A 25,000-nucleotide genomic window follows, 5' to 3' on the forward strand; every position below is an offset into this window, starting at 1 on the left:
TTTGTAAGTTATAGTGTGATGGGTGTCTGTGTGAGTTAGGAAGGTTGGAGAAGAGTGTAGTGTTATTATTACAAGTTAGGTTAAGTTAGGATGGTTGGGAAGAGTATAGAGGGCAATTATCGTAAGTTATACTACTCCTCACTTGAAAGGAACTAAGGTAGTGAATCAACGAGCTTAAGAGAAGAGTATTGTGTTATTATTACAAGTTAGGTTAGGTTTGGTTAGGTTAGATTAGGAAGGCAGGGGAACGATAAAAGAGTGTAACCATTAATTCATAGTGTAAGAGATGCCACTTTTCACGCTCAGTTTAACTCCTAATAACGCGCTCTTTTATTTCAGCAACCATATACTGAATTTGCCAAGCGCAATTAGACATGAAAGTAAGACCAGGAAGCCTATAGAGTGCAAATATGAGTTGCAGTGTGATGGATGCTGTTATCGATGCTTACCCTTTCACAGCGCCATGCAACCCATCACGGCGCTGGAGGCAATGCATGGGCTAGAGGAGTCTAAGAGGGAGAGAGAAAGGAACACAAAAAGGAGAGGTTTTGCGATTTTTAGCCAGTGCAAGAAAAGATGTCTCAGTTTGCTTGGTGATTAAGGAAAGCTGCTGTATATAGAAGTGAAAGTTCAACCTAACCTTTTCTAACTTAACCTAAAATAATATAACTTAACCTAACCTAATGTAAGTTAGCCTAACCTGATATAACTTAACCTAATCTAATCCAACTTAACTAAACCTAATCTAAAAACCTAACCAATTCAATTCAACTCAACTTAACCTAACCTATCACCTAACTTAACTTAACCTAACCCAACCCAACTCAAACCTAACTTAACTTTACCCAACCCAACCCAATACAACCCAACTTAATCTAGATAAGCCTAACCTTTCACCTAAATCAACCAAACCAACCCATCAAAACCTAAGCTAACTTTATCTGACTCCTGACTCCACTCATCACACCAGCAACAATAGAAAACGCTCACAACGCACAATTACGCCAAACTGGACACTGGAATGTTTTGTTTATATAATTTATGACGAGATGAATGGCTCCCTTGCCTAACGGTGCTGCGCCTGCCTCATTTCCTGCTAATGGGAGCACCATCCGCCACTTCCCTCGTGTAACCATAGACACTAAGTGAGAGAAAAAAAATTAAAAGTATAGACACTAGAAAGTTTTTATTTAACTTATGATCTGATGGGCGACACTTCACGCTTCACTGGACTGACTAATTACTCGCTGTTTTAATTAAGTAACCCTAGATGGCATTTTATAGCGGGGACTGAAACGTGCTGTCAAATAGAACACTCAGAAAATATGATAGATGAATTAAAATTTCACGTCACCTGTCAAATAACTGTCTAACTTAGTGCCTTGATTGACAAAATGAATCTATAGACTCTTGAAGTTTTAACCGATCTCCTACTCTTCTAAACCCCTTCAATACTGGGACACATTTTTTCCTTAAGATTCGCTTACGCTTAGACCATTTTATTGACATTAAGAAGAGTGTATGGAGGTCAAAAGATTAATGTCCAACAGTCTTCACTATTTTAATCTTCCACATAAGTTTTGAAGCTGTATAAAATCCCCAAATAGAAAGCAGAATGAATATGGAAGTGCTTCATGGTACTGAAGGAGTTAAATTAAATATATAGACGCTAGAAAACTTTAACTAATCCAATACTACTTAAAATTCAAATCTACAGACACTAAAAGGTTTGATCTAATCCAGTGATTCTTAATCTTTTTACTACCACGCCCCTCTAGGAATATGTCCTTCCCTCTACGCCCCCCTCGCATCTATGAATACAATTCTTCCCAAAAATTTAAAGAAAATGAAAACATGTTTTCAGTCTTTTTTGTTGATTATGAATTAGTCATTTTTAGTGAGATACTTGTCACTGCTTCTTAGCCACTACATACTGAATGCCAGAGAATGCACAACGTAAGATCCCCTCCGCATTCCGCCTGTTTATGTTCTTGGTCTAGACAGCAACGAGGATGGATAATGCAGCTTCACAAAGAAACGTGGATCCGAATATAGTTAAAATCCGAAGAGCCTCTCGTTAAGAGAATGACAAATATAATTAGAGAAATTCCTACTTTTTCCCAAGGGCTCACGTCCCCCCCCCCTTGGAAATTACTTATACCTCCCCCACAAGGAGGGCGCAACCCCCAAGTTAGGAACCACTTACCTAATCTAATGTTACTCTTCACTTAATTCTATATACAGCAGAGGGTTATAACTCATCTAGTATCTCTTACTCTCAATCTATAGACGCTAGAAGGTTTCACATGATACAATACTGCTCTTTATTCAGATCTATAGACGCTAGAAGGTTTTCACTAATCAAATATTACTCCTATCAGTAGAGAATTTTGAAACAACGCAGACCTGCAACAAACAATTTAAAGGTTTAGAAATTACAACAGTATTAACATATGAAATTTATAGATACTAGAAAGTTATAGCTAATGAAACACCACTTTTAACTATCACTAGTGGATTCTGAAACTAGGCAGACTTCCAACAGACAATTTAAAGGTTCAGAAACTATAGCAAAGTTAACCTCCCCTTCCTGCTCTCCTCCTCCCCCTCCTCTTCCTCCCTTTCCATGTCCCTTTCTCTTCCTCCTCGCGCCGCTTCCCCTCACCCTCACCCTCTCCCTCATCCATACAGTTCCCATCACTTCCCCTTACCATGGTCGTTTAATCACATACATATTTAGTTTCCCTCCGTGCCCTTGTGCTCCTCTCTTTCCCTCGCAAGACTCAATTATGATATTTTTCCCTTCCTTCCAGTTTTCCTTTTATCTTCACGTTGTGCCCTTCTTTCCTTCTTTCTTTCCCCCTGTTTTATGTAATTTTCCTTATCGTAGAATGTTCCGCTATCGTATGCACCCTTTTTGCACTTTTTATTCAGTAGCTTTTGCCCTTTCCATCTCCTTCATGCACTTTTCACCTGCGTTGTCTCTTTTTTTCTCTCGTCACTCCTGCTCTCCTTTTTCAACATCTAGTGATCTTATGATGTCACCCACCCACGTAGTAACCCGACCCAACGCTGCTTAACCTCACTGATCAGAGGAGAACCTGTGTATTCATCCCATACTCTTTGATCCTTTGTTATACTACCACCTTGTGCCCTTTCCAATCTTCGCTGTCACATCAATCAAGCCTTTTCATCTCCTTTCATCATCTAACTCATGCCATTTCCTCTTTCTCCTTGTCACTTAATCTCATCCCTTTTTCCACCTCTTTTGTCACCTCTCATGTTTTTCCACCTTTTTGTCACTCCATTTTTTTTTCTTCCACCTCTTGTCACCTGTCTCATGGTTTTCTACTTCCTTTGTTACTTCTAGTTATGCTATTTCCATCTCTTGTCTCCTTTTTCATGTATTTCTCATTTGCTTCATTCTTAACTACCTTTGTGTCATCTGCTTATTTTTTTTCTCCACCATTTTGTCACCTTTCTCATAACTTTCTACCATCATTCTCTGTCATTCACCTCATGCCCTCTTCACCTTTTCCGTCACTCTCATACCTTCCTCATTTCCCTTCTTCATTAAACTCAAGCCTTTTTAAACTTCTTTGTTACCTGTTTCATGCTTTTTCTTCCATCTCTCATCGTCATCCACTTCATGCTCTTTCCAGCTTCCTTTCCCCTCGACATCTTTCCACTCGCTCGCCTCTTTCCTCTTTCCTCCTTCCTCCTTCCCAGAATCCACGCGACCTTTGCCGGAGAGAACGAAGCGTGGTCAGCGTTCATTAAGAATTCACAAGTGGTCCTATAATTCAGGCGGCGAGGCGCTGGGAAACACTCCGTCTGTGGTGCATTTTAAACAACACACCTCCGATTATGACTCTGGCAACGAGGTCTGCTTTGAAAGTGAGATTAAGTAGTAGTAGTTGTGGTGGTGGTAGTGGTAGTAGTTGCAGAGGCGACAGTTCCACTCTAGTTAATAAAAGAAGGATAGTTTATGTTCATATTAAGTTTGTTTTCTGTATTTTTTTCTTTATGTTCTTAATCATGGTTGAATATCATGTACCCACTTGTGTTCCGTTTGTCTTGTTTCCTCAGTGTGTCGAGTTATAGCTTGCCAAAGATCTTCATGTTAGGTTTCATTAATAAGTTTTCGTCTCATTTTCACTGGTTTCTTCGCTCAGTACATGATTAGATTTTCATACTGTAAATGATGAAACATTATGACAACTGGTTTAAATTAGGCACTTTGATACTACTAGAACACTAATACAGAAAGTCGCTTGAAAAAAAATAAAATAAACGCTTAGCACATTGTAAATAAAGATTGAAAATTGACTTCTGAACTCAATGTAATAAAAATTGGTGTGCAGTTTAAATAAGACAATAAGACCGTAAGAATATTACGTGAACACTAGTAAGAGAGTAATCAAAAGAGAGAAAAACACTTAACACCAAATAAAGACTGAAAACTTGACTTCGGACTTCGATATAATGAAAATTGATACGTAACTCAAATAAGACACTAAAAATGATACTAGCACATTAATGAAGAGACTGAATACTTGTCTTCTAACTGGGACGTTGATTAAACAAGACACAAAAAAATATCAGCTCACTAACAAAGAGACAAAAAACTTGTCTTCCAACTTTAATATGCATAATGAAAACTAATATATATATAAGACACAAAGATAACACTAGCACATTGATAAAGAGACTCACCTTAAACCTTCCCTTATCGTCTAGAGCGTTATAGCCTGAAAATTCCCCTCAACTTCTTCGCCTTTATGAAAATTTGTGACGTTTTTTGCCTCCCTCTCAGTTTCCCGAAGAGGAGAAAAGAATGACTCGCAAGGGTTATGAAGGTGAGGCCACGATAATGACAGATAACGAGGCGCCAGCTCCAGCCCAGCGTGGGAAAGAGAGCATGGGAGTGTGAGGTGAGCATGGGAGTGTGAAGTGAGCGTGGGGGAGTGAGTAGAGAGTGAGAGTGGAGGCATGTTTGGTGGAGTGTTGGAGTGTTTGACTTGCTACAACTGGTGAAAATGTGGTGGTGGTGGTAGTGGTGGTGGTGGTGCTGATGGTGGTAGCAACTGGCGACCTTCTCAAGTGTATGTACCTTGCTCTCTCACTCTCACTCTCTCTCTCTCTCTCTCTCTCTCTCTCTCTCTCTCTCTCTCTCAGGTGACACAAGACGACATCCATCGATCTTAGGACACAATAAGGGATCCACGCCCCCCCCTTCCCCCTGACACCCTCTCAACACCCCCCCTCCCCCTGGCCCCTTCACTCACCTCACTGCATCCCCTAAATTTCCCTAATCGTCTTAAAATTCTCCACGACTCCCATTAAACGACAATACCACAAAAGAATCATAATTTATGCGATATATCACCTCGTAGGAAGAGAGAGAGAGAGAGAGAGAGAGAGAGAGTGGGAGATGCATGCGGTATCACTATTATCGGTAAAGTGTCGAGTGAGCGGAAGTGAGGGAAGAGAGAGAGAGAGAGAGAGAGAGAGAGAGAGAGAGAGAGAGAGAGAGAGAGAGAGGAGAGGAGAGAGAGAGGAGAGGAACAGACCTTTCAAAGAAGAACTAATTATTTTGAGATTTTGTGACGCTGAAAGAGACTAGTCAGGTTTTGGTCTCTCTCTCTCTCTCTCTCTCTCTCTCTCTCTCTCTCTCTCTCTCTCTCTCTCTCTCTCTCGGAAATGCGCTTCACTCATACTAATGTAGTGTGTGTGTGTGTGTGTGTGTGTGTGTGTGTGTGTGTGTGTGTGTGTGTGTGTGTGTGTGTGTGTGTGTGTGTGTGTGTGTGTGTGCTTAATTAATTCCTTGAAAAGAATGCTGATTAATTTATTCCAGGTAAACAAGATAAGGTGTGGTTCTGTCTGTCCTTGTGCTCGCTCGCTCTCTCTCTCTCTCTCTCTCTCTCTCTCTCTCTCTCTCTGGTATTCCCTCTTCTTCCGCCATCTTCTCTCCCTCGCCACTTCCTCATCTTCACCTTCCATCTCTCCTCCTCCTCCTCTTCCTCTTACTCCTCCTCCTGCTCTTCCTCCTCTTCCTCCTCCTCCTCCTCCTCGTCGTCGTGGCTGACAGTGGTAAGGCACCATTCATGTGTAAAATCAAACGTTTTCCGCCGCGTTCTCTTGTCTTTTGCAGTCTTTTCCGCCCTGAGTGTGTTTTCCTCTCACAAAGACTTGACGCTTCACAATAGATCCCTCTCCTTCTCCCTCTCCCTCTCCCTCTCCCTCTCTCTTCTCCCTCTCGCTCACTCTCCCTCACTTCCTCACTCATTCCCTCTTTCATTCTAAGCAAAAGTTATCCTATTCTTTCCCTCATGCACTTTTTCACTTATTCATTCCTTCAATCTCTTTCTCATTCTCTCACTTACTCATATGCATCTCTCTCTCTCTCTCTCTCTCTCTCTCTCTCTCTCTCTCTCTCTCTCTCTCTCTCTCTCTCTCTCTTAGGTAAGGTTATAATTCCTCCAGTAATTTTCCTTGCAAGACACTTCACAAAGTTTCCCCTCCACGCTTCCTGTCTATTTTCTCCAGTAATTTTCCTTGTTTTCCTCCTAAGATACCGCAAAGTTTCTCTTTCCTCGCTATCTGTCTCAATTCTAGAGTATTTTTCCCTTCTTTTTCTTACAACATACATGAAATAGTTTCCTCTTATACTAATTGTCTTTTTTTGTGATTTTTCTTGCTTTCCTTCCAAGACAAAATAGTTTCCCTTACACGTCACCAATCAGTCTCTCTGTTTTCCCTACTAACTTTCCTTGCAAGACGATATTGTTTTCCTCCCAACTTCCACGCAGTCTATTTATTTTTCCTTGTAATTTTCCTTGCAAGACACCACATACAATTTCCTCTCCCTCCTACCACCACACCGTCTATTTTCCGTAATACTAATTCTATTCCCGCCACTTTCCTCTCTCCGCCTAGCCAAGGTTATCCTGGGAATGATTTTCCTTCTAAGATCCCAAACAATTTCCCCTCCACACTATCTATCCATTTCCCTTGACAATTTTCCTTGGAAGACAACACATGTAGTTTCCCTCCCTACTACCACAACGCTGTTTTGTTTATTCTCCTCACTAATTCAATCCCTGCCAGTCTCAATAATGTCTAAGATTAATTTCCCTTTTAAGACAAAGTAAGATTTTCTCCTCCTAGCACACACTGTTTTTCTCCTCGCTAATCCTATTTCTCTCGGTTTGGGTTTCCTTGTTGCCTAGTACCATCTACACTCATAATTACTCGTGTCATCCCTGGTGGTTGCCTCAAAACAGCACCCCTTTGCCTTGCTCAGTCCCGCGAGACACTCATCAAGTCCGTTAGAAACATCACACACAACTTCATCTCTCCTTCCCTCTCCTCGTCTCGTCTCTCTTTACCCAAGGACGTGTTTAACTTAGCCTCTTTATCATCAGTGACTGCTCCTGTCTAGGTGCGTCTCGGAAAGAAGCCTTACAGTTCAATAAGGGAAGCGTAGGGCCATTGGGTTACTGTTCCCCGCTCGTGTCTAAGTGTGTGCAACCAGTGTCCTGAAACGCTTTACTCTCACCATGACTATTTTCAAAGGCCAAAGAGATAATTAGCCGTATTCTCCCGAGTATTTCTCCACTTCATGATGTAGAAATGTCATTAATCTGTCACTAGAATCTTAAAAACAGCATTAAATACCCGTGTCACTTCAACGAGAGCCTTTTTAAAAAAGTGGAGATGCAGCGCATGTTTTTTTTTTTTCAGAATGTCGCCCTTTTGTTGTGAAGTGCCGTCCCTGGAGGTTACGTCAAAGAGCGTGGGTTTGATGCATTAGCAGGTCAGTGTATCATCAGTGAAGAGGAACTTTGGGGAAGAACAAGGATAAGATGGATTAGTATATGGTGCATGAGAGAGAGAGAGAGAGAGAGAGAGAGAGAGAGAGAGAGAGAGAGAGAGAGAGAGAGAGAGAGAGAGAGAGAGAGAGAGAGAGAGAGAGAGAGAGAGAGAGAGAGAGAGAGGGGGGGGGAAGGCGTGAAGGAGGGAGGGAAGAAGACAGACAGAAATATACATCCCATCCCTTTTCACATTCATTTTGCAACACGTTATCGTCTTTGCACTGTGCATGAGGACATTGACAGTTTGTTTTACCCACCGCACTTAGCACGTATCGAAGGACAGTAAATATCTATACACACATACTAACACTTGGGTATCTTACCTGGCGAATACACACGTTACTTCCAAGTCGATATTCATTATAAAACGTAGCACTATTCACACCCCACCCTGCACTCAACACTAAATTATTCACTGTGAAAAATAACCAACACATTCAGTCTTTCCCTCACTCCTTCAATCATTCCCTCCCACACTCCTATCCAAGGTTATAATTTCTATTCCTTCATTCTTTCCGTCTCTCGTTCGCTCTCTGGTTCAGTCATTCGCTCACTCATTCATTCACTCGCTCCCTCACTCACTCCCTCACTCACTTCCTTTTCACCCACTCCAAGCCAAGGTTGTTCTTACTCCCTTCCTCCCTCACTCCCTCCATCCCCTACTTTCTATCTCATTCTCCACTCACACGTACTTTTAACGCCAAACTTTACCTGACAAACGCACAATTTACACAGGATGAACACGCCGACGAACACACAGGTACTCACATCTACAGCCACGCCGGGGAGCTCAAAGATGTCCACAGGGTTCCTGTCGCCCGGCGTGTACCTGTAAAACTCGTCCTGGCCCCTGTACCACGTGACGGAGTACAGCGGATCGCCCTGCAGATCGTAGTTGCAGTCCAGCTCCACCGCCTTCCCCGTGACCTGGTGGGCGGGGACTATGATGGATTCGAGTTTGAGCGCCTCCACGCCCCCACTGCAGCCTGCGGGAGGAAGGAATGGTGTTGAGAGACGTGCGAGGTATGTTATAGTCTATTGAAGGATGAGTCACTACAAAGGATGAGTTAAGGATGTGTGATTAGTGGAATACTCAAAGGATGTTATAGGAAGAAGGATTTTGATGGATGGTACTGAAGAAAAGGAGGAAGAGAGGATACTTAAATGATATTAGTGGTGGCTTGAAGGGGAAAAAAAAAAAACGATAAAATCAAAATACTACAGAAGGGGAACGAAAAATAGGAAGAAATTTCAGGGAGAATGGATATTAGAACTAAAAACTAAAAAGATGCTACAGAATAAGTATAGTAGTAAGAGGTTTAAAGAGCAGATGATAAACTAAAGGAGAGGAAGAGAAGAAAGAAGAGGTCTTAGGAGATAAAACTAACCAATAAGGAAAAGAATGGAGCTTCAATTGCAGGAAAAGAAGAAAGACGTGAAGGAGAGAGCGAATTAAACACAGTGGCAGGGAGTGAGACGGAAGGAAGTGAGGCAGGGAAGCGGAGGAAGGAACGCCGCGGAAACACTGAAGGAAGGAAACTTTCAAACCAAAAGGACAAACTCAAGAACAGCGGTTATCAAAATGAGGTAGAGAGGAAAAAGTTAGGAAGGATGAGAGGGAAGACTAGACGATAAGTGAGAGGAAAGATGAGATAAAGGAGAGGAGAAATATGAGTGTGGGAAAAGATGAAAGGAAAAGAGATGAGGAGAAATAGGAGAAGAAAAAACGAGACACCAAAACTGGAGATAGCGAGAAGAAGCAGTAATGAGGGAAAAAGAAGTAGAGAGGAAGTCAGGACGAGAAGCAGAAGAAAGGGAAAAGATAAGGAAAAGAAAGGAACGAGAAACAGAAATAAGCGAACAATAGAAGATAAGATGAAAAGGTGTTACATTGAAGAAACAAGAATGATGGAAAAGTGAAAATAAGAACTGAAAAGTTGAAAGAAAATAAGAGTGACAGAGCAGTAGGAGATAAGATGGAACGTAAGTCTTACAAAGGAGAATCAGGAATGAAAGAAGAGTTACGGAGGAGAAACATGAATGATGGAAAGGTAGAAACTATTACTCCTTGATTGAAAGTGTTAATGAGAGAGAGAGAGAGAGAGAGAGAGAGAGAGAGAGAGAGAGAGAGAGAGAGAGAGAGAGAGAGAGAGAGAGAGAGAGAGAGAGAGAGAGAGAGCACCGACACGAAGAACTAATGAAGACAGCAAAGACAATTTCACTCCAGACAAAGAGAGAGACAGATCGACACAGCGATTGACGGCAAAAGGGAGGAAAGAAAAAGGGAAAAGAAAAACCAAGAGACAAAATACACGAAGCGAGCCAAGTTGTATCCTCTGTAATGAGACTCGTTGATTATATTTGGTCATTCGGCAGCCCTAACTACAGCCATAAAGGGTCATGTGAGGTCACCCAGATGAAAAGCGTCACATTTCAAATTTTTACGGGTCGGAGTTCAAATTTTACAGGTCGAGTTAGGTCAGTGTGAGGTCATGTTTAGTTTATGATAGTCACGCAGATGAGAAGTTAAATCATACTACTACTACAACAATAACAACTACGACCACCGCCACCACCACCACCACCAATATTACTACTACTACTACTACTACTACTACCTCTAGTCCACGACTACTACTACTACTACTTCTACTTTTACCACTACTACTGCCACTACCACTACCACTATTACTACCACTACTACAGCTCCCACTACTACTACTACTACTATTACCATCACTATTACTCCTACCACTACTACTACCACTATTACTACCACTATTACTACTATTACTATTACTAGTATCACTACTACTACTACTACTACTACTTATTTTTGACCAAGGGCAACAAAATAGATAAAATAAAGTTCCCATTACTACTACTACTACTACTACTACTACTACTACTACTACTACTACTACTTTTTTCTGTATTGCTTGTCTTAATTGTACTTCCACTACCTCATTATGAATGTTAATACTACTACAACTATTATTACCGTATTATTATTATTACACTTGTTATCGTACTCATCCTAATTCTCTTCCTTTTCCTACTACTACTACTATTACTACTACTACTACTACTACTACTACTACTACTACTACTTCTACTACTGTTACTATTACTACTACTACTGTCACCATTACCACTATTCCCGCGGGCCAGGCCAGGGTAACACGACGCAGCGCAGCTCAGTCAACACGCCTTTAATCACGTCTACCCGAATGAATGAACGAGTGAGTGAGTAATCTATTGAGTCAAGGAGGGGAGTGAATGAGCGCCGCAGTGAGCCTCAAACGAATTCTGTTCACTGAAAACGAACCAGCTGAGCCATTTAGAATTCAAAATCAACATCAGTCCTTCATTAAACTAAGTCATTGTGAAAAGTGTGTTAAATCATTATGTGTGTGTGTGTGGGTGTGAGTGTGTGAGTGTGGGTGGGTGGGTGGGTGGGTGGGTGGGGTTGTTTTAGTATATTGAAGGATTTTTTTTTTCTTTTTATTTGTGTGATATTTTCTGTTCATAGAAAGATATTGATTATTTATCATATTTTTTGGGGGGGTTCGTGTTAAATGGTGTTCGAATTACTCAATTTGTAACCGGTTGTAGCGAATTAGATTTTTACGTGAGTCAAAGAAAAAGTTACAAACAAAAAAAAGCAATTATGTAAGCCAAGATAAATAAATATATATATATATATATATATATATATATATATATATATATATATATATATATATATATATATATATATATATATATATATATATATATATATATATATATATATATATATATATATATATATATATATATATATATATATATATATATATATATATATAATTTATCTAATGATACATTTATCTATTTAGTTATTTATTTATATATTTATATCCTGTTACTTGAGTCTCCAAAACTGTTTTTTTTTTTAAATTGCATTTAAAAAAAATTTAAACCTAGTTAAAAAAAAAAGGATAGATTTTATGAGCCAAAAAGTTATATAAATAAAAAAGCAGGTGAACATTAACTTAACACGAGTAACAAACAACACGCGGAATGAATAAACGTTTGCAAATTGTGACCCAAATAACTAACAACGTTTTCTGCTCGGCACAATCCAATTCATTAGTTGCGAGAGGTCATTGAGGAAAAACAAAAAAATACTTTAGAATTTCGAGGGAATAACAAAAAAAAAAATCTATAAATATTCATTTCATTTGAGAAGGCACATGAAGAGCGTGGGAGTGACGGAGGGAAGAAAATGAATAAAAGATAGAGTGAGAATAATGAAAGCAGAAAGAGGAGGAGCAGGAAGAGGGAGAGAAAAATTATTAATCGCACCAACAAACATTATAAAAGAAAAAATTAAGAATAGGAGAAGAAAAAATAGAAAAAAAAACGAAAAGAAAAAATGAAGAAAAATCTGAATGTTATGACAAAATGTGGACAACAAATATGAAATTAAAAACTTGAGAGAAGAAAACAGGTACAAAGCAAGAGAGAGAGAGAGAGAGAGAGAGAGAGAGAGAGAGACCTACCTTAGACGGTAAAGCGAGCATATTTTTCTTTCTAGTTCCAAGTACCTCAAGATTAAATTTCACAGGACCATCACATTCGACGAGAGAGAGCGAGAGTACATGGAGTACGAAGAAAAAGGAGGAGGAGGAGGAGGAGGAGGAGGAGGAGGAGGAGGAGGAGGAGGAGGAGGAGGAGGAGGAGGAGGAGGAGGAGGAGGGCGTGGCTAGGAGACGTACGTAGAGAGAGGCGGGGCATGAAGAGAGACCGAACTTGGTGAGAATATAGGAAGGGTACAGAGAGAGAGAGAGAGAGAGAGAGAGAGAGAGAGAGAGAGAGAGAGAGAGAGAGAGAGAGAGAGAGAGAGAGAGAGAGAGAGAGAGAGAGAGAGAGAGGGTTATCCAGGGCATGTAATCAAGGGAAGGGCAGTTAATGTAGGAAATATAGCAGCGGCCATAGCACTCCAGACACGAAGAAAGGATGCAAAACAGGAAGGGACGCGAGAAAGGAGCAGCTATTTTCATGATGGTAGGAATGAATGAACGGCGGGAACTGTTGTGATGGACGGGGTCAGAGAGAGAGAGAGAGAGAGAGAGAGAGAGAGAGAGAGAGATTCAGTGCTGGCATATAGCGATGATTTTTTGAGAAATATCACGAACTTAACACGACGAATGATCTCTATGCGTTTGTGCGAGCTCGGTTTTGTTCACATTTTTGCCTCGGAGCCTCTACAACACAAACACAAGAAAACCTGCAAGAAGCCATCCCTACTCCTCCTCCTGCTCCTCCTCCTCCTCCTCATCCTCCTCCTCCTCTCTAATGTGTCTCTTACATTTCATTTTCTTGTTCCTCTTCCTCCTTCTCCTCCTCTCCGTCTTCATCCTATATAATATTTTCTATATCTTCATTTTTTCCTCCGTTTCTTGTTCCTCCTCCTTCTCCTCCTCCTCTTCTTCCTCCTCTCCTAGCATATCCTTCTCTTTCTCCACCTCAAGAAGCCATCATGTCTACAAGCGGCGGTGCTCGGAAAGAAATTATCAAGGAAAAATGCAACTGAAAAAGATTGCTAGGAAAAAGATATCATGAAAAATGTAACAGTGGTTAAGTTAGGTTAGGTTAGGTTAGGTTAAGTTAGGTTAAGTTAGGTTAGATCCGAAGTTGAAACAAAAGCATTCAATATATCTATTACTCTTTATCGTATGACTGTCTTTCTTGTTACTTTTTTTTCTTTTTACGATTTCTCCATTACTTTTTTCATGTTACATACTTTTTTCTTGGTATTTTCTGCCTTACAATCAAAAGTGCTGTGCTGTATTAAACATGCCTTCTCATTTTCACCTACCATACACAAATTTGTATTTTCTGAAAAGCTCCCCGGTGACTCAGCACTGACAGCTTGATTACTGAGTCTATTCCATGTTTCTGCCACTATTTATGAACCAATCACTTCGCATTTCTTTTCATGCTAACATTATCGACCTTGAATATTATTTTTCGTTTTAGGAACGCGAGGAAAGCTATAGTAAGTCATTAGGCCTGCTTCAGTATTTCCATCTACCTATGACATGAACTCATTTAAGAGAGAAGTTTCAAGACATTTATCCCATTCTTTGGCTAATTCTCCTCACCCTTTTCGGAGACTGGCATCTCAGTGGGTCATTTTGTTTGACCGTTTTTGTTGCTTTTGGACAGTTTTTCCCTCTTACATAAAAAAAAAAAAAATGGCGGTCTTTATACGAAACATGCTTGAACACATTTCCTCATCCTAGAAACACGAGGGAAGCTACAAGAATCTTGAAACTATGTGTGCTTATTCTTAAGTATGTAGTTTTAATTCTATTTATAATATTTCCTTTCTTAAAATGTATGTTTTCATCTCTCGAGCTGCCTATATTTAAATAGACCGTTTATTATTATTATTATTATTATTATTATTATTATTATTATTATTATTATTATTATTATTATTATTATCATTGTTATTATTATTATTACTATTATTATCATTATTATTATTATCATTAGTAGTAGTAGTAGTAGTAGTAGTAGTAGTAGTAGCAGTAGTATTAAGAAGCCATTAGGTATGTTGTGTATAGGGGCCATGGCGGTCCCTATACACAACATGCTTACCTATATCTCATCATTCCCTCGCCACCTTCTTCTCGGTCCTAGCCACAATACAGGTATCAAAGAGGAGCAGTGGAGGCGCAGGAGTACTCTGGCGTGTGTGTAGGGCGTGAGGCGATTTAACGTGCCTCACACCTCACCCGTGCCTTCCCTGACTAACTGCCTGCTTGTTGCGCGCTCATCGACACATAATAATAAGATAGAATATGACTCTTCACTATTGCTTTGTTTCCTTACGTGCTGCCGTCTGTGTTTAAATCAGTGAGTCATAGGAAACGTAAGAAATTTTAATGCTAACTATTGCAATATTCGTTATTAGATTATTGTTTGAGTTTCGTATCGTATTTTCTTAAGCAAAGCTTCGTATCTTTATGTGCTGTCCAAATTCGGTAAATTTAATGGGTAATTGTTGTGTGAATCTAGTATCAATATCTTACCTTACTTATATAAAAACTCTTATGTAAAAAGCAAGGGATTATAATCGGTAATTAATAGTTCTTTACGACATTATTGCGTGATCTTACACTTTTTATCTTCATATGCACGAAAACACCTCAGCCTTCCTTGATGCACGCGAGAAAATCTTATTGCACGGCCGTCACACTCACGTCACTTGCAGCAAATTAACTCGACAGACGAGAGAGAAATTCAATCTTGTACCATTTATCTCTTAGAAAAACATTATCAAATATTATTTTTTCACAATTATATAAGTTACAGATAATACAAAGACATACTCGCGCTTAACGTGAGCTAGATAGATAAAGGGAAAATACTCGACAGACGTTTGAAAAAATTAATCTTTTAGCATCCTCTTAGATAAAAAAAAAAAACATTATCCAATCCACATAGAAAAGCTAATTATATAAGTTACAGACCGCTCCAACACACACACACGTTCTACATAAGCCAGATACTCGTAAGTAAAGGAACGGATAAACACATCAACAAACGGGAGAGAAATTTCAGTCTTTATTTTTACCTCTTAGAAAACACAAAACAAACTCCTCACAACCAGAGCTTTAGTATATACAAGTTATAGGCAACACAAACACACATGCTCCAAACACAAGCCAGACAAATAAAGAGAAGGATAAACAGATCAACAAACAGAATAGAAATTTAACCTTTCAACATTTACCTCTTAGAAAAACAAAACAAAACCCTCACAACAAAAGCTTCAGCACAAGTTACGGACAACACACACACACACACACACACACACACACACACACACACACACACGAGCCGCTAAACACGAGGCAATGTTGGCGGGGGGATAGATAAACAGAAAGATAAACAGGTCCAACAAAAGACGAAACAAAAGCGAGGCAGGATCGATGCCAACACTTAACTACTAAACTTCCCCTCCCTCCCGAACGTTAGAACCAGCAAGTCTAGTTGAACGGGAGCCATTCAGACCAACTTGCGAACCAGCTACTGCCTCTGAACCCTGAGAAATGAACCCTTTAATCTCAAAATGAAACAGTATGCCCCATTAATTCTACCATTTTTGAATTTTGAACAATGAAGAGAGAAAGAGGAAGGGAGAGGAAGGGAGATGAGTTAGAGAAGAGTAGAAATTTAAACCTTTAATCTCAAAATGAAACAGTACCCCCATTAATTCTCGCATTTTTGTTTTATCTTGAACAATGAAGAGAAAGAGAAAGTTGAAGAGAGACGGAGAGGAAGGAAGAAGAGGTAGAGAAGAGTAGAAATTCATCCCTTTAAATCTCAAAATAAAACAGAATTCCCACCAATTCTTGCACTGTTGAATCAAGAACAGTGAAAATGTTACGATACCCTGAGAGAGAGAGAGAGAGAGAGAGAGAGAGAGAGAGAGAGTGTGTGTGTGTGTGTGTGCAGAGAGAAGACGTCAAGAAAACCATAACAAGAGCAGAAATTCAACTATAAAGGAGCGATATAGATGAAAACAAACGCTTCAAAACAGTAGAGTATCATCTTTCCGAGAGCGCCACGTCTTCTTGAACTTTGCGGAGGAGGATAATCAGGTTGAGGGAAGGTGGAGGGTTTTTTTATGCTAACTTGTAGCGGGCAGGATTTGAACCATGTAGTCTGAAGCTCCGAATAGCGAGCAGCAGTTCCGGACGGTTCTTGAGATTTGGTGCCTTGCTGTCTGTTCTTATTTGTGTGGGTTTGTCTAGCCCAGAGAGAGAGAGAGAGAGAGAGAGAGAGAGAGAAAGTAAGGAAAAAGAGGAAAATACTACTGCAGAGAGAGAGAGAGAGAGAGAGAGAGGGAGAAAATGTGTGGTCATGCTCTAATACTTGTTACTGAAATATAATCCACCACTCTCTCTCTCTCTCTCTCTCTCTCTCTCTCTCTCTCTCTCTCTCTCTCGGCCTATCCTCTTTAACATTTTTTTTTCTGGTAAATGACAGAAGCAACGAAACGCAACAAAAATTATCACTGAAAAACAGGAACGCGAATGCTGGTTTTTCTTTTCTTTTTAGAAGTTTCATCTATAATAAAAAGTAACGAGGAAAAATTGACGAGAAATGTAACGGGGACAAAAAATTACATCTAGATTTTCTTTTATTAATCAATACTAATTAATACCGTCTTCCTCTTCCTCTTCTTCCTTTTCTCCTCCTCATCAGCACCAACACTGACACCTCTACCTCCTTCCCGTCCTCCTGCCCTTCCTCCTCCTCCTCCTCCTCCTCCTCCTCCTCCTCCTCCTCCTCCTCCTCCTCCTCCTCCTCCTCGTCCTGGTTCTCACGACCATCATTAACACAACCTTCCTTATCAAAAGACTTAGAAAATAGTAAGTAGTTACCTTTTTAAGAGGAAGAATGAAATAGTGACAAAGTATTAATGTAATCTATCTATCACTCCTCCTCCTCTTCCTCCTCCTCCTGGGGCTGGGTGGCGTATTTGGTTAAGGCTGCTCGTGTTGGAATCCTTGCCAAATCTAGTTGCCCGGTAGGAGAAGTAGCGTTCTCCCGTTAACCCTAGCGGTGCCTTATGACTTAAGCTGTTGCGGCGCCTGATGGAATAATTTTAATTTTTCCTCCTCCCCCTCTCCCTCCTCCCCCTTCCAAGTAAAAATATGGAGGGATGGGTGTATGAGGAGGAGCCTTCTTCAGAACTATCCTATCTTTTTTACCCGAACAGCCCACATGGTAAGGACCTCAGCGCCTGTTGCGGCTTGGATTTCCTTTGTATTCCTTTGTGTTCCTCTCAGTCCTCCATCTGATTGCTACCACCACCACCACAACGTTAGCCACTATCGCAAAGCTAAAGGGAAATGATAAAGCAGCTACAATATAACAACTAGAACAGTTTTGCAGCAGCGGGCAAGCCTGTCCTTGCCGGCGCAGGTGAGCAGCGGCTTAATTAACATGTGGGCAGGTCAGTGAGAAAAAGAGGCACAGGATAAAAAAAAAAAGTAAAAAACCAGCTGTACTTTTTTTCGTGTGTGGGATCGGAGGCGTCTCTTGTAGCAGGGTGGGTGAGCTGGTCTCCCCTCGACAGCGATAATTGTATTTTGATTATGCTTCTTTTTTTACACGCAGCGTTAATGAGAAACTGCATTCTTTCCTCGTGTTTTCCTATTTTTTCCCTCCCTCCCTGCCCCTCTCTCTCTCTCTCTCTCTCTCTCTCTCTCTCTCTCTCTCTCTCTCTCTCTCTCTCTCTCTCTCTCTCTCTCTCTCTCTCTCTCTCTCTCTCTCTCTCTCTCTCTCTCTCTCTCTCTCTCCCCAGGGCAGCAAATGTTGAAGTGTAATATCCACGCGTGTGTCTGTCACTGGTTATGCTTTCCCAGGATGCTGCGCTTGTTTTCTGTACGTTGGAGCTTTAAAACTCATGAATTATAATGAGAGGGGGGTGACTAGGGCTCAGGCTGATGAGGTGGCGAGGCTCTGAGGATAGTGAGGCGAGCAGCGAGTCAGGTGAGGCTAGAGGCAGGAAAGGTAAGTACGAATGGGAGGTAAGGGAACAGGCAGGGAAGAAAGAAAAGGAAGGTAAGAGTAAGGTGAGGTGAATGAGAGTAGGAGAGGTAGATAAGGATGGAAGGAAACGAAAGAAGCTGGTAAGAGGTAAAGATAAGGCAAGGAAAGAGGTAGATGAAGAAAAAAGGCAAGCAGGTAAGAGGAGATACAACATGATGAAGATATAAGGCAAGGAAGGTGAGACAGGTAATGACTCAAGGTAAAGGAAAGAAAGGAGACATAGATGAAGATACATGGAAAGAAAAAGCAGGTAAGATTGCAAGGTAAGGAAGGAGAGACAGGTAAGGCTGAAGTAAGAAATGGAAAGCAGAGGAGGATGCAAGAGAGGGAATAGAAAAAAAAGTTAAAGTACAAATTAAGGATAGCAACTCGAGGAGAACTTAAAGTAATGCATAAAAGAACAGGTATGGAAAGAAAACAGGCAAGTGTACATAGAGGAAAGAGAACATGTACGTAGCGACACAAGGTAAAGACTAAAAAGCTGGTTAGGAAAGAGAGATATATGGGTACAGAGTTACCAGAGGGAGATAGGAAAGAACGTGAAGTAAGAAACAGGTAGATAGAGACGCAAGACGAAGAATATCAAGCAGGTTAGGAGAGTAAGGCAGATGAAGGTACAGTTAGAAAGGAAGGTAGGCAGAACGTTAGATAGGGAAGCGGAGCCAGGTAAGGATGGAAGGTAAGGCAAGAGAAGGAGGAAGGGAAGCAAACAAGGCAAGGAACACAATGAGGGAGCTCACAACAGGAGGCGGCAGGGAACCATTACACTTTTATTAAACCATTCAACATGAACCGACTGAAAAACGAGGAAGCATTAACGGCTCCAGTCACCATAAAACACAAAAACTCCGATAGAGGATATAGAGACATTTCAAGAACCCAGATTACCAAGATTAGGATCCTAATTCTGAAACACTCCTCTACTTTCAAAAGGCTCTAATTGACGTGACACATATTTTGTAGACTGTTTTACTGTTCTGGTGAGAGATTAACACCATTTCTCTCTTATCAATAGGAGGAAGAGTCTTTAGAACTCTCCTAATCATCTCTGTGGCTTTTGAAAATGGTCGTGGTGAGGTTGAGAGAGCAAAGCCTTTTCTGAATAAGGGTCAAGGAAAGTCACGGGAAGGGAAAGAGTGCGCACTAAATAATGAGAATAAGAATGGAAGACCAAGCTACGCTCTTGTACACAGATGAATGAATAAAAGGATGTTTACTCACCCAGAAGAGCCGAGAGAAGCAGGAGCAGTAGTGGCGATCTCTCTGGCGAAGTGAGATAGAAAAACAGCCTCATTGTGGTAGCAGTAGCGGTGGTGATGGTGGTGGTGGTGGTGGTGGTGGTGGTTGTCTTACCGTCGCCACTGCATCGTATCCGGCTTCTCGTTGGCTTCACTACACCTCTCGTTTCTCTGTTAGCACGAAATCGTTAATCCCTGCAGTTCTTTTCTCTTCTTTTCATAATTTATTGCTGAATATCACGGCACTTAGATATATTTCCTCTAACTTTACTGCTCACTATAAATTGCAGGCTTTTCTTCACGATTATTTTTGGTCTTGTTCACTTTTATCGTCTGTTCGATCATTTATCTTCGCATTTTTTCCTTTTCTGCAAGTTATGTATATCTGTTTCAGGATTTACTATCAAAATCCACACGTTACTTTTTCTTTTCCTTTCTCTTTCAATGTATGGCTGATTTCACCTATACTCAGCCATTTCAGAGTTCAAAATTGAGCATTGCAAATTATCCAGTGCACCTAGAAAACATGGAGTCAAGCAGAGTCAAATTTAAATCACCAGTCAACATATCCCGCTAAAGTTTGAGATCACCTCGACATCGACGCAACATTCCACTCTCGCAGAGCGTCACAACATGAACAAAAGTAACAAATTACCTATTCTAAGTTACCAATGACTTCTTACCACAGTATGTTAGCGCCAAAGACTATAGCTACAATGGTAAAAACGTGTACTTTACCATGTCTATCGGTACATCAAGATAAACCGAGCCAATGACAACTAGTAACGCAGAAAGAAGAAGATGCTACATCGAGAAAGTCTCACTTTCCATTATACTAGTATGGTAGACCTCTGCGTCGCATCTCAAAAGGCTCTAATTGATGTGACACGTGCTTTTAAGTGTATTTTTATGGATCTAGCGACAAATTAACAAGTGCTTTACAATTTGAACAGGAGAAACACTCTTGAAAACACGGTTAATCGTCTCTTTGGCGTTTGAAAAATAGTCGTGGTGAGACAAAGAAAGCAAAGGGTTTCAGAATACTGACTTGAGTCACTCGCTCACTTGCTCACTCGCTCACTCGCCTCCCTTCCGCGGCCCCATGATGGACTCCCTCACGCCCTTGAAGACCCACAGACACGCTCCACCCTCTGGCTCCTCCACGCCCCTCACGGCCTCCTCCACGCACTCTTCTGTCCCTCCATCACCACTCGAGCCTCCCCTGCCTCTCACAACCTCACGCGCCGGCCGAGTTCACAAAGGCGTCTGCGGAGGGAAGAAAGGCATGTTAATCAGCTGGTGTGTTTAGCTTCCCGTCACTGTGTGTTAGTGAAGGTTGCGTTAGTAAAGGTGCTGTTTTGGTTAACTCTCACAGCTACGTTTTTTTTTCTTTTTCTTCTATCTAAATACCTGTAATATTTGTTTTACCTCTGATATTCGTATGGTTGTCTGTGAGATTGTGTACATTTAGGTTCCATGGTGTTATGGAAGTAAAGGGTTGTGTTCTGGTCAACCCTTTCATTCCTTGCTAAAAGTTGTTTATATATATATATATATATATATATATATATATATATATATATATATATATATATATATATATATATATATATATATATATATATTTACTTTACTTTATTTTTTGTATTGTAGTCTCTGAATTTTTTTTTTTTTTTTTTTTGTATATTTAGGTTCCCCGTGTGTGTGTGTGTGTGTGTGTGTGTATGTGTGTGTGTGTAAGTGTGTGTGTGTGTGTGTGTGTTTGCGTGTAAGCGTATGTGTAAGTGTGTGTGTGTGTGTGTTTCACTGTTTGATCTGCTGCAGTCTCTGACGAGACAGCCAGACGTTACCCTAAGGAACGAGCTCAGAGCTCATTATTTCCGATCTTCGGATAGGCCTGAGACCAGGCACACACCACACACCGGGACAACAAGGTCACAACTCCTCGATTTACATCCCGTACCTACTCACTGCTAGGTGAATAGGGGCTACACGTGAAAGGAGACACACCCAAATATCTCCACCCGGCCGGGGAATCGAACCCGGTCCTCTGGCTTGTGAAGCCAGCGCTCTAACCACTGAGCTACCGGGTGTGTGTGTGTGTGTGTGTGTGCGTGTGTGTGCCTGTGAGTGTTAGTGTGTGTGTGTGTGTGTGTGTGTGTGTGTGTGTAATTAAAAACTATTCTGGTTAACCCTTTCACTGCGCACAATTTCTTCTTCATAAACACCTACGGAACCTTTTCGTCGCTGGCTTCTGTATTGTAGTGTCAGGAATTGCTCTGTGACCTGGGAAAGGAAAATTATCTTTATTCTATTTTGTTATTGTTATTTTGTTGTTGTTGTTTTCGTTGTTGTCGTTGTTGTAGTTGTTGTTGTTGTTGTTGTTGTTGTTGTTGTTGTTGCTGTTGTATCCATGTAATTATTTTTTTTAGAGTAGTTCCTAGAAAGGTTAACTTAATTTCACACTGTTTTTTTTTTCGCTCACTGCATCCATATAACTTTAATTTTCAGAGTTTCCTAGAAAACCAAAATTAAAATATATATATATATATATATATATATATATATATATATATATATATATATATATATATATATATATATATATATATATATATATATATATATAACTTATTTTTCAGTGTTTCCTAGAAAAGACTAAATTTACTTCACACTCTGTTTTTCGTTTCCTGCTTCATATGACTTCACTTTTCTGAGTTCCCTAGAAAGCCACATTCAACTCATATCCTCTATCTGGTGTGTGTAAATCACTTTTCTTTAGTGCCCACCGAAAAAAAATCATTTCACATTTTCTCTTTTTCATTCTGCGTTCATGTGTCTTTTTTATATGGAACTTCCCAGAAAATACAATTAAACTCTCCTTTTCTTTTTTGTTCACTTGTGTTAACTTTTTTAAACACAAATTTCTATTTATTTTTTTTTCATTATGTGCGCCTTTATCATCCTTTTTCTTTAGTTCTTCCTATAAAACAGAAAACTAACAGCACGTTCATTTCTGCTCATTCCCCGTCTTTACGTAAACAATGTCTTTTTACAGTTCTCCCTGGAAAAGGCAAAACTAACCTGACATTTTCTCTTTTACATTTTCGGTATACGTATAAACAACTATTCTACACTGCTGTAAATATTAAAAGAGTGGCAAACCTATAAAGTAAGTTCATTTTCACTTTTAAAAATCGAGTAAATCATAACCCAGATACATGGACTAAAATTTCCATGCTCAAGCGGCTTATGAATCAAATGTACCGAGTCCAAATTGCCGATGCTTCATTAAGAGACGAGGGGAGTGAGGGGAGGATCAAACAGCCGGTAATTACATAAAAACATAGCGAGGAAGCGATCAGATGCCACCACCACTTCGCCTTGGTGGGGGCGGGAAGACTGAGACTCTTATTTTGAAACACTTCTACGCCACACCTCTACTACATCTAAAAAAAAAAGGCTCTAGTTAAAGTTACACGGGTTTTATAAATGTCTTTTTTTGTGAATGTAGGAAAGATTGCATGTAAGAGAGATCTGGGACTGAAAAAAAAGAAGATATATTACTTTGAACAGGATTCGGTCCAAAAAGATTCTAGTTAAAGCTACATGGCGTTTTCAAGTGTATTTTTATGGTTCTAATGACAGACTGCAGGTATGAAAGATTTTGAACTGCGATAAAAAGAAAAAAACATTACTTTGAAAAGGATCTGGTCTTAATTATTCATTTTCAAAAGCTTTTCATGATGGCAATGGTAGCGAGAAATCTAAACCACGAATAGGAGAGAATATAGCATGTAAACAATCTAGTCTAGAGAAACAGCCAGGTGATCTCCGCGCTTTCAAAACATTTATTTAGAGAACAAAGTGATTACGAGAAGAACTTGAGATAGAGAAAGAGAGAGAGAAAAGAAAGTATATATATTTAGAATCCCCTTTCCTCCACATATCCACCTCTCCATCTACCCACTTCTCCCACGTACTCTCCCTCCACCTTCAGAGTGCAGGTGAGGTGTGGCGGTCTTCCCATGTGTGTTCGTTATCTCAGGTGAGGAGGCGCCCGTGTGGGAGACGCAAATTAATAGAAAGGCGAGGGTAAGTGTGAATTAGAGTAGAGAGAGAGAGAGAGAGAGAGAGAGAGAGAGAGAGAGAGAGAGAGAGATAAGGTTGCCTCTTCTAGAATAAATTTTTCTTCTCTTCCTTTCTCTCCAATCTCTCTCTCTCTCTCTCTCTCTCTCTCTCTCTCTCTCTCTCTCTCTCTCTCTCTCTCTCTCTCTCATCTGTCTTTCAACACACGTCATTTTATTCATGCTAATCCGAAGAGAGAGAGAGAGAGAGAGAGAGAGAGAGAGAGAGAGAGAGAGAGAGAGAGAGAGAGAGAGAGAGAGAGAGAGGTACGTAACACTTTCCCAGAACATGAAAGCATAAAACCTTTAGCATTTTTTTCTTCCCTCCCCCCACACTCTCATTCCTCCTTCCTCCTTCCTTCTTCCTCCTTCCTCTGCCTCCGTTTCCTCCTCCTCCTCGTTTTCCACCATCTCTTTTCTTTCAGTTTCCACACCACTTAATTCCCTCCCCCCCCAATCTCCTTACCTCCTCAGCTTTCCCACCTCCCGCCTCCTATTCTTCCCTTCATTAATCTTGCCACCAAATGATCCAATTTCTCCTCATTCTCTCCACCTGCTTTGCTATTTCTCCCTCTTCCATTTTCACCTCCTCCTCTTCTTCCACCACCACCACCACCATACACCCTCTTCCCTTCCTCTCTCCCTTCCTTCCTTCCTGTTTATCCATCCCACACCCCTCTCCACTCGTTTCTCTCCTCCTCCTTTACATTTCCACCTCCTGTGCCTTCTTCTGCCCCTTCGTCGCTAAGTAATGAAGTGATAATGGGAAAGGCGAAAGTGGAAGGGAAGGGAAAGCCTTTTTCTGCTCTTATTCTCCTTTTATTCTGCTCTTCTCCTAAAGGCATTCTTGCTGTCCTTCTGAAAACTTGGGGAAGGGACGGAAAAAAGGGAGAAAAAATGCTGCAGGCTCGTGTTGTGTGTTTGTTTCTGTGTTTACATGAATGCTTTGGTTGGATGAAAGGGGCGTTGCTTCAGAGCTGCTACCTGTAACACGTTCTAACAGGTCCTGACGGGGTTTGGTACTTTGGTTCTGATGCATCCCGCTATGAACTGTGTGTCTGTTTGTATGTCTGCCTGCTTGTCTGTCCTGCTCCCTCTCTCTCTCTCTCTCTCTCTCTCTCTCTCTCTCTCTCTC

The 25,000-nt window shown here is 40.6% G+C and overlaps 1 protein-coding gene across 3 annotated transcripts in view; it reads right to left on the reverse strand.

Moving 5' to 3' along the window:
- LOC123512329 (cell adhesion molecule 1-like) overlaps positions 1–25,000 on the reverse strand; it is a 74,127-nt gene that overhangs the window by 44,985 nt on the left and 4,142 nt on the right. For all 3 annotated transcript variants that reach the window (XM_045268669.1, XM_045268666.1, XM_045268668.1), the window contains exons 2-3: positions 19,722–20,255; positions 8,646–8,863 (exon numbers count right to left, since the gene is read on the reverse strand). In XM_045268669.1, coding sequence (XP_045124604.1) covers positions 8,646–8,863; positions 19,722–19,794 — 291 coding nt within the window. In that variant the 5' untranslated portion in view covers positions 19,795–20,255. The remainder of the gene's footprint in view (positions 1–8,645; positions 8,864–19,721; positions 20,256–25,000) is intronic.

The sequence above is a fragment of the Portunus trituberculatus genome, chromosome 33 (genome assembly GCF_017591435.1).
Source record: "Portunus trituberculatus isolate SZX2019 chromosome 33, ASM1759143v1, whole genome shotgun sequence".
Classification (NCBI taxonomy): domain Eukaryota; kingdom Metazoa; phylum Arthropoda; class Malacostraca; order Decapoda; family Portunidae; genus Portunus; species Portunus trituberculatus.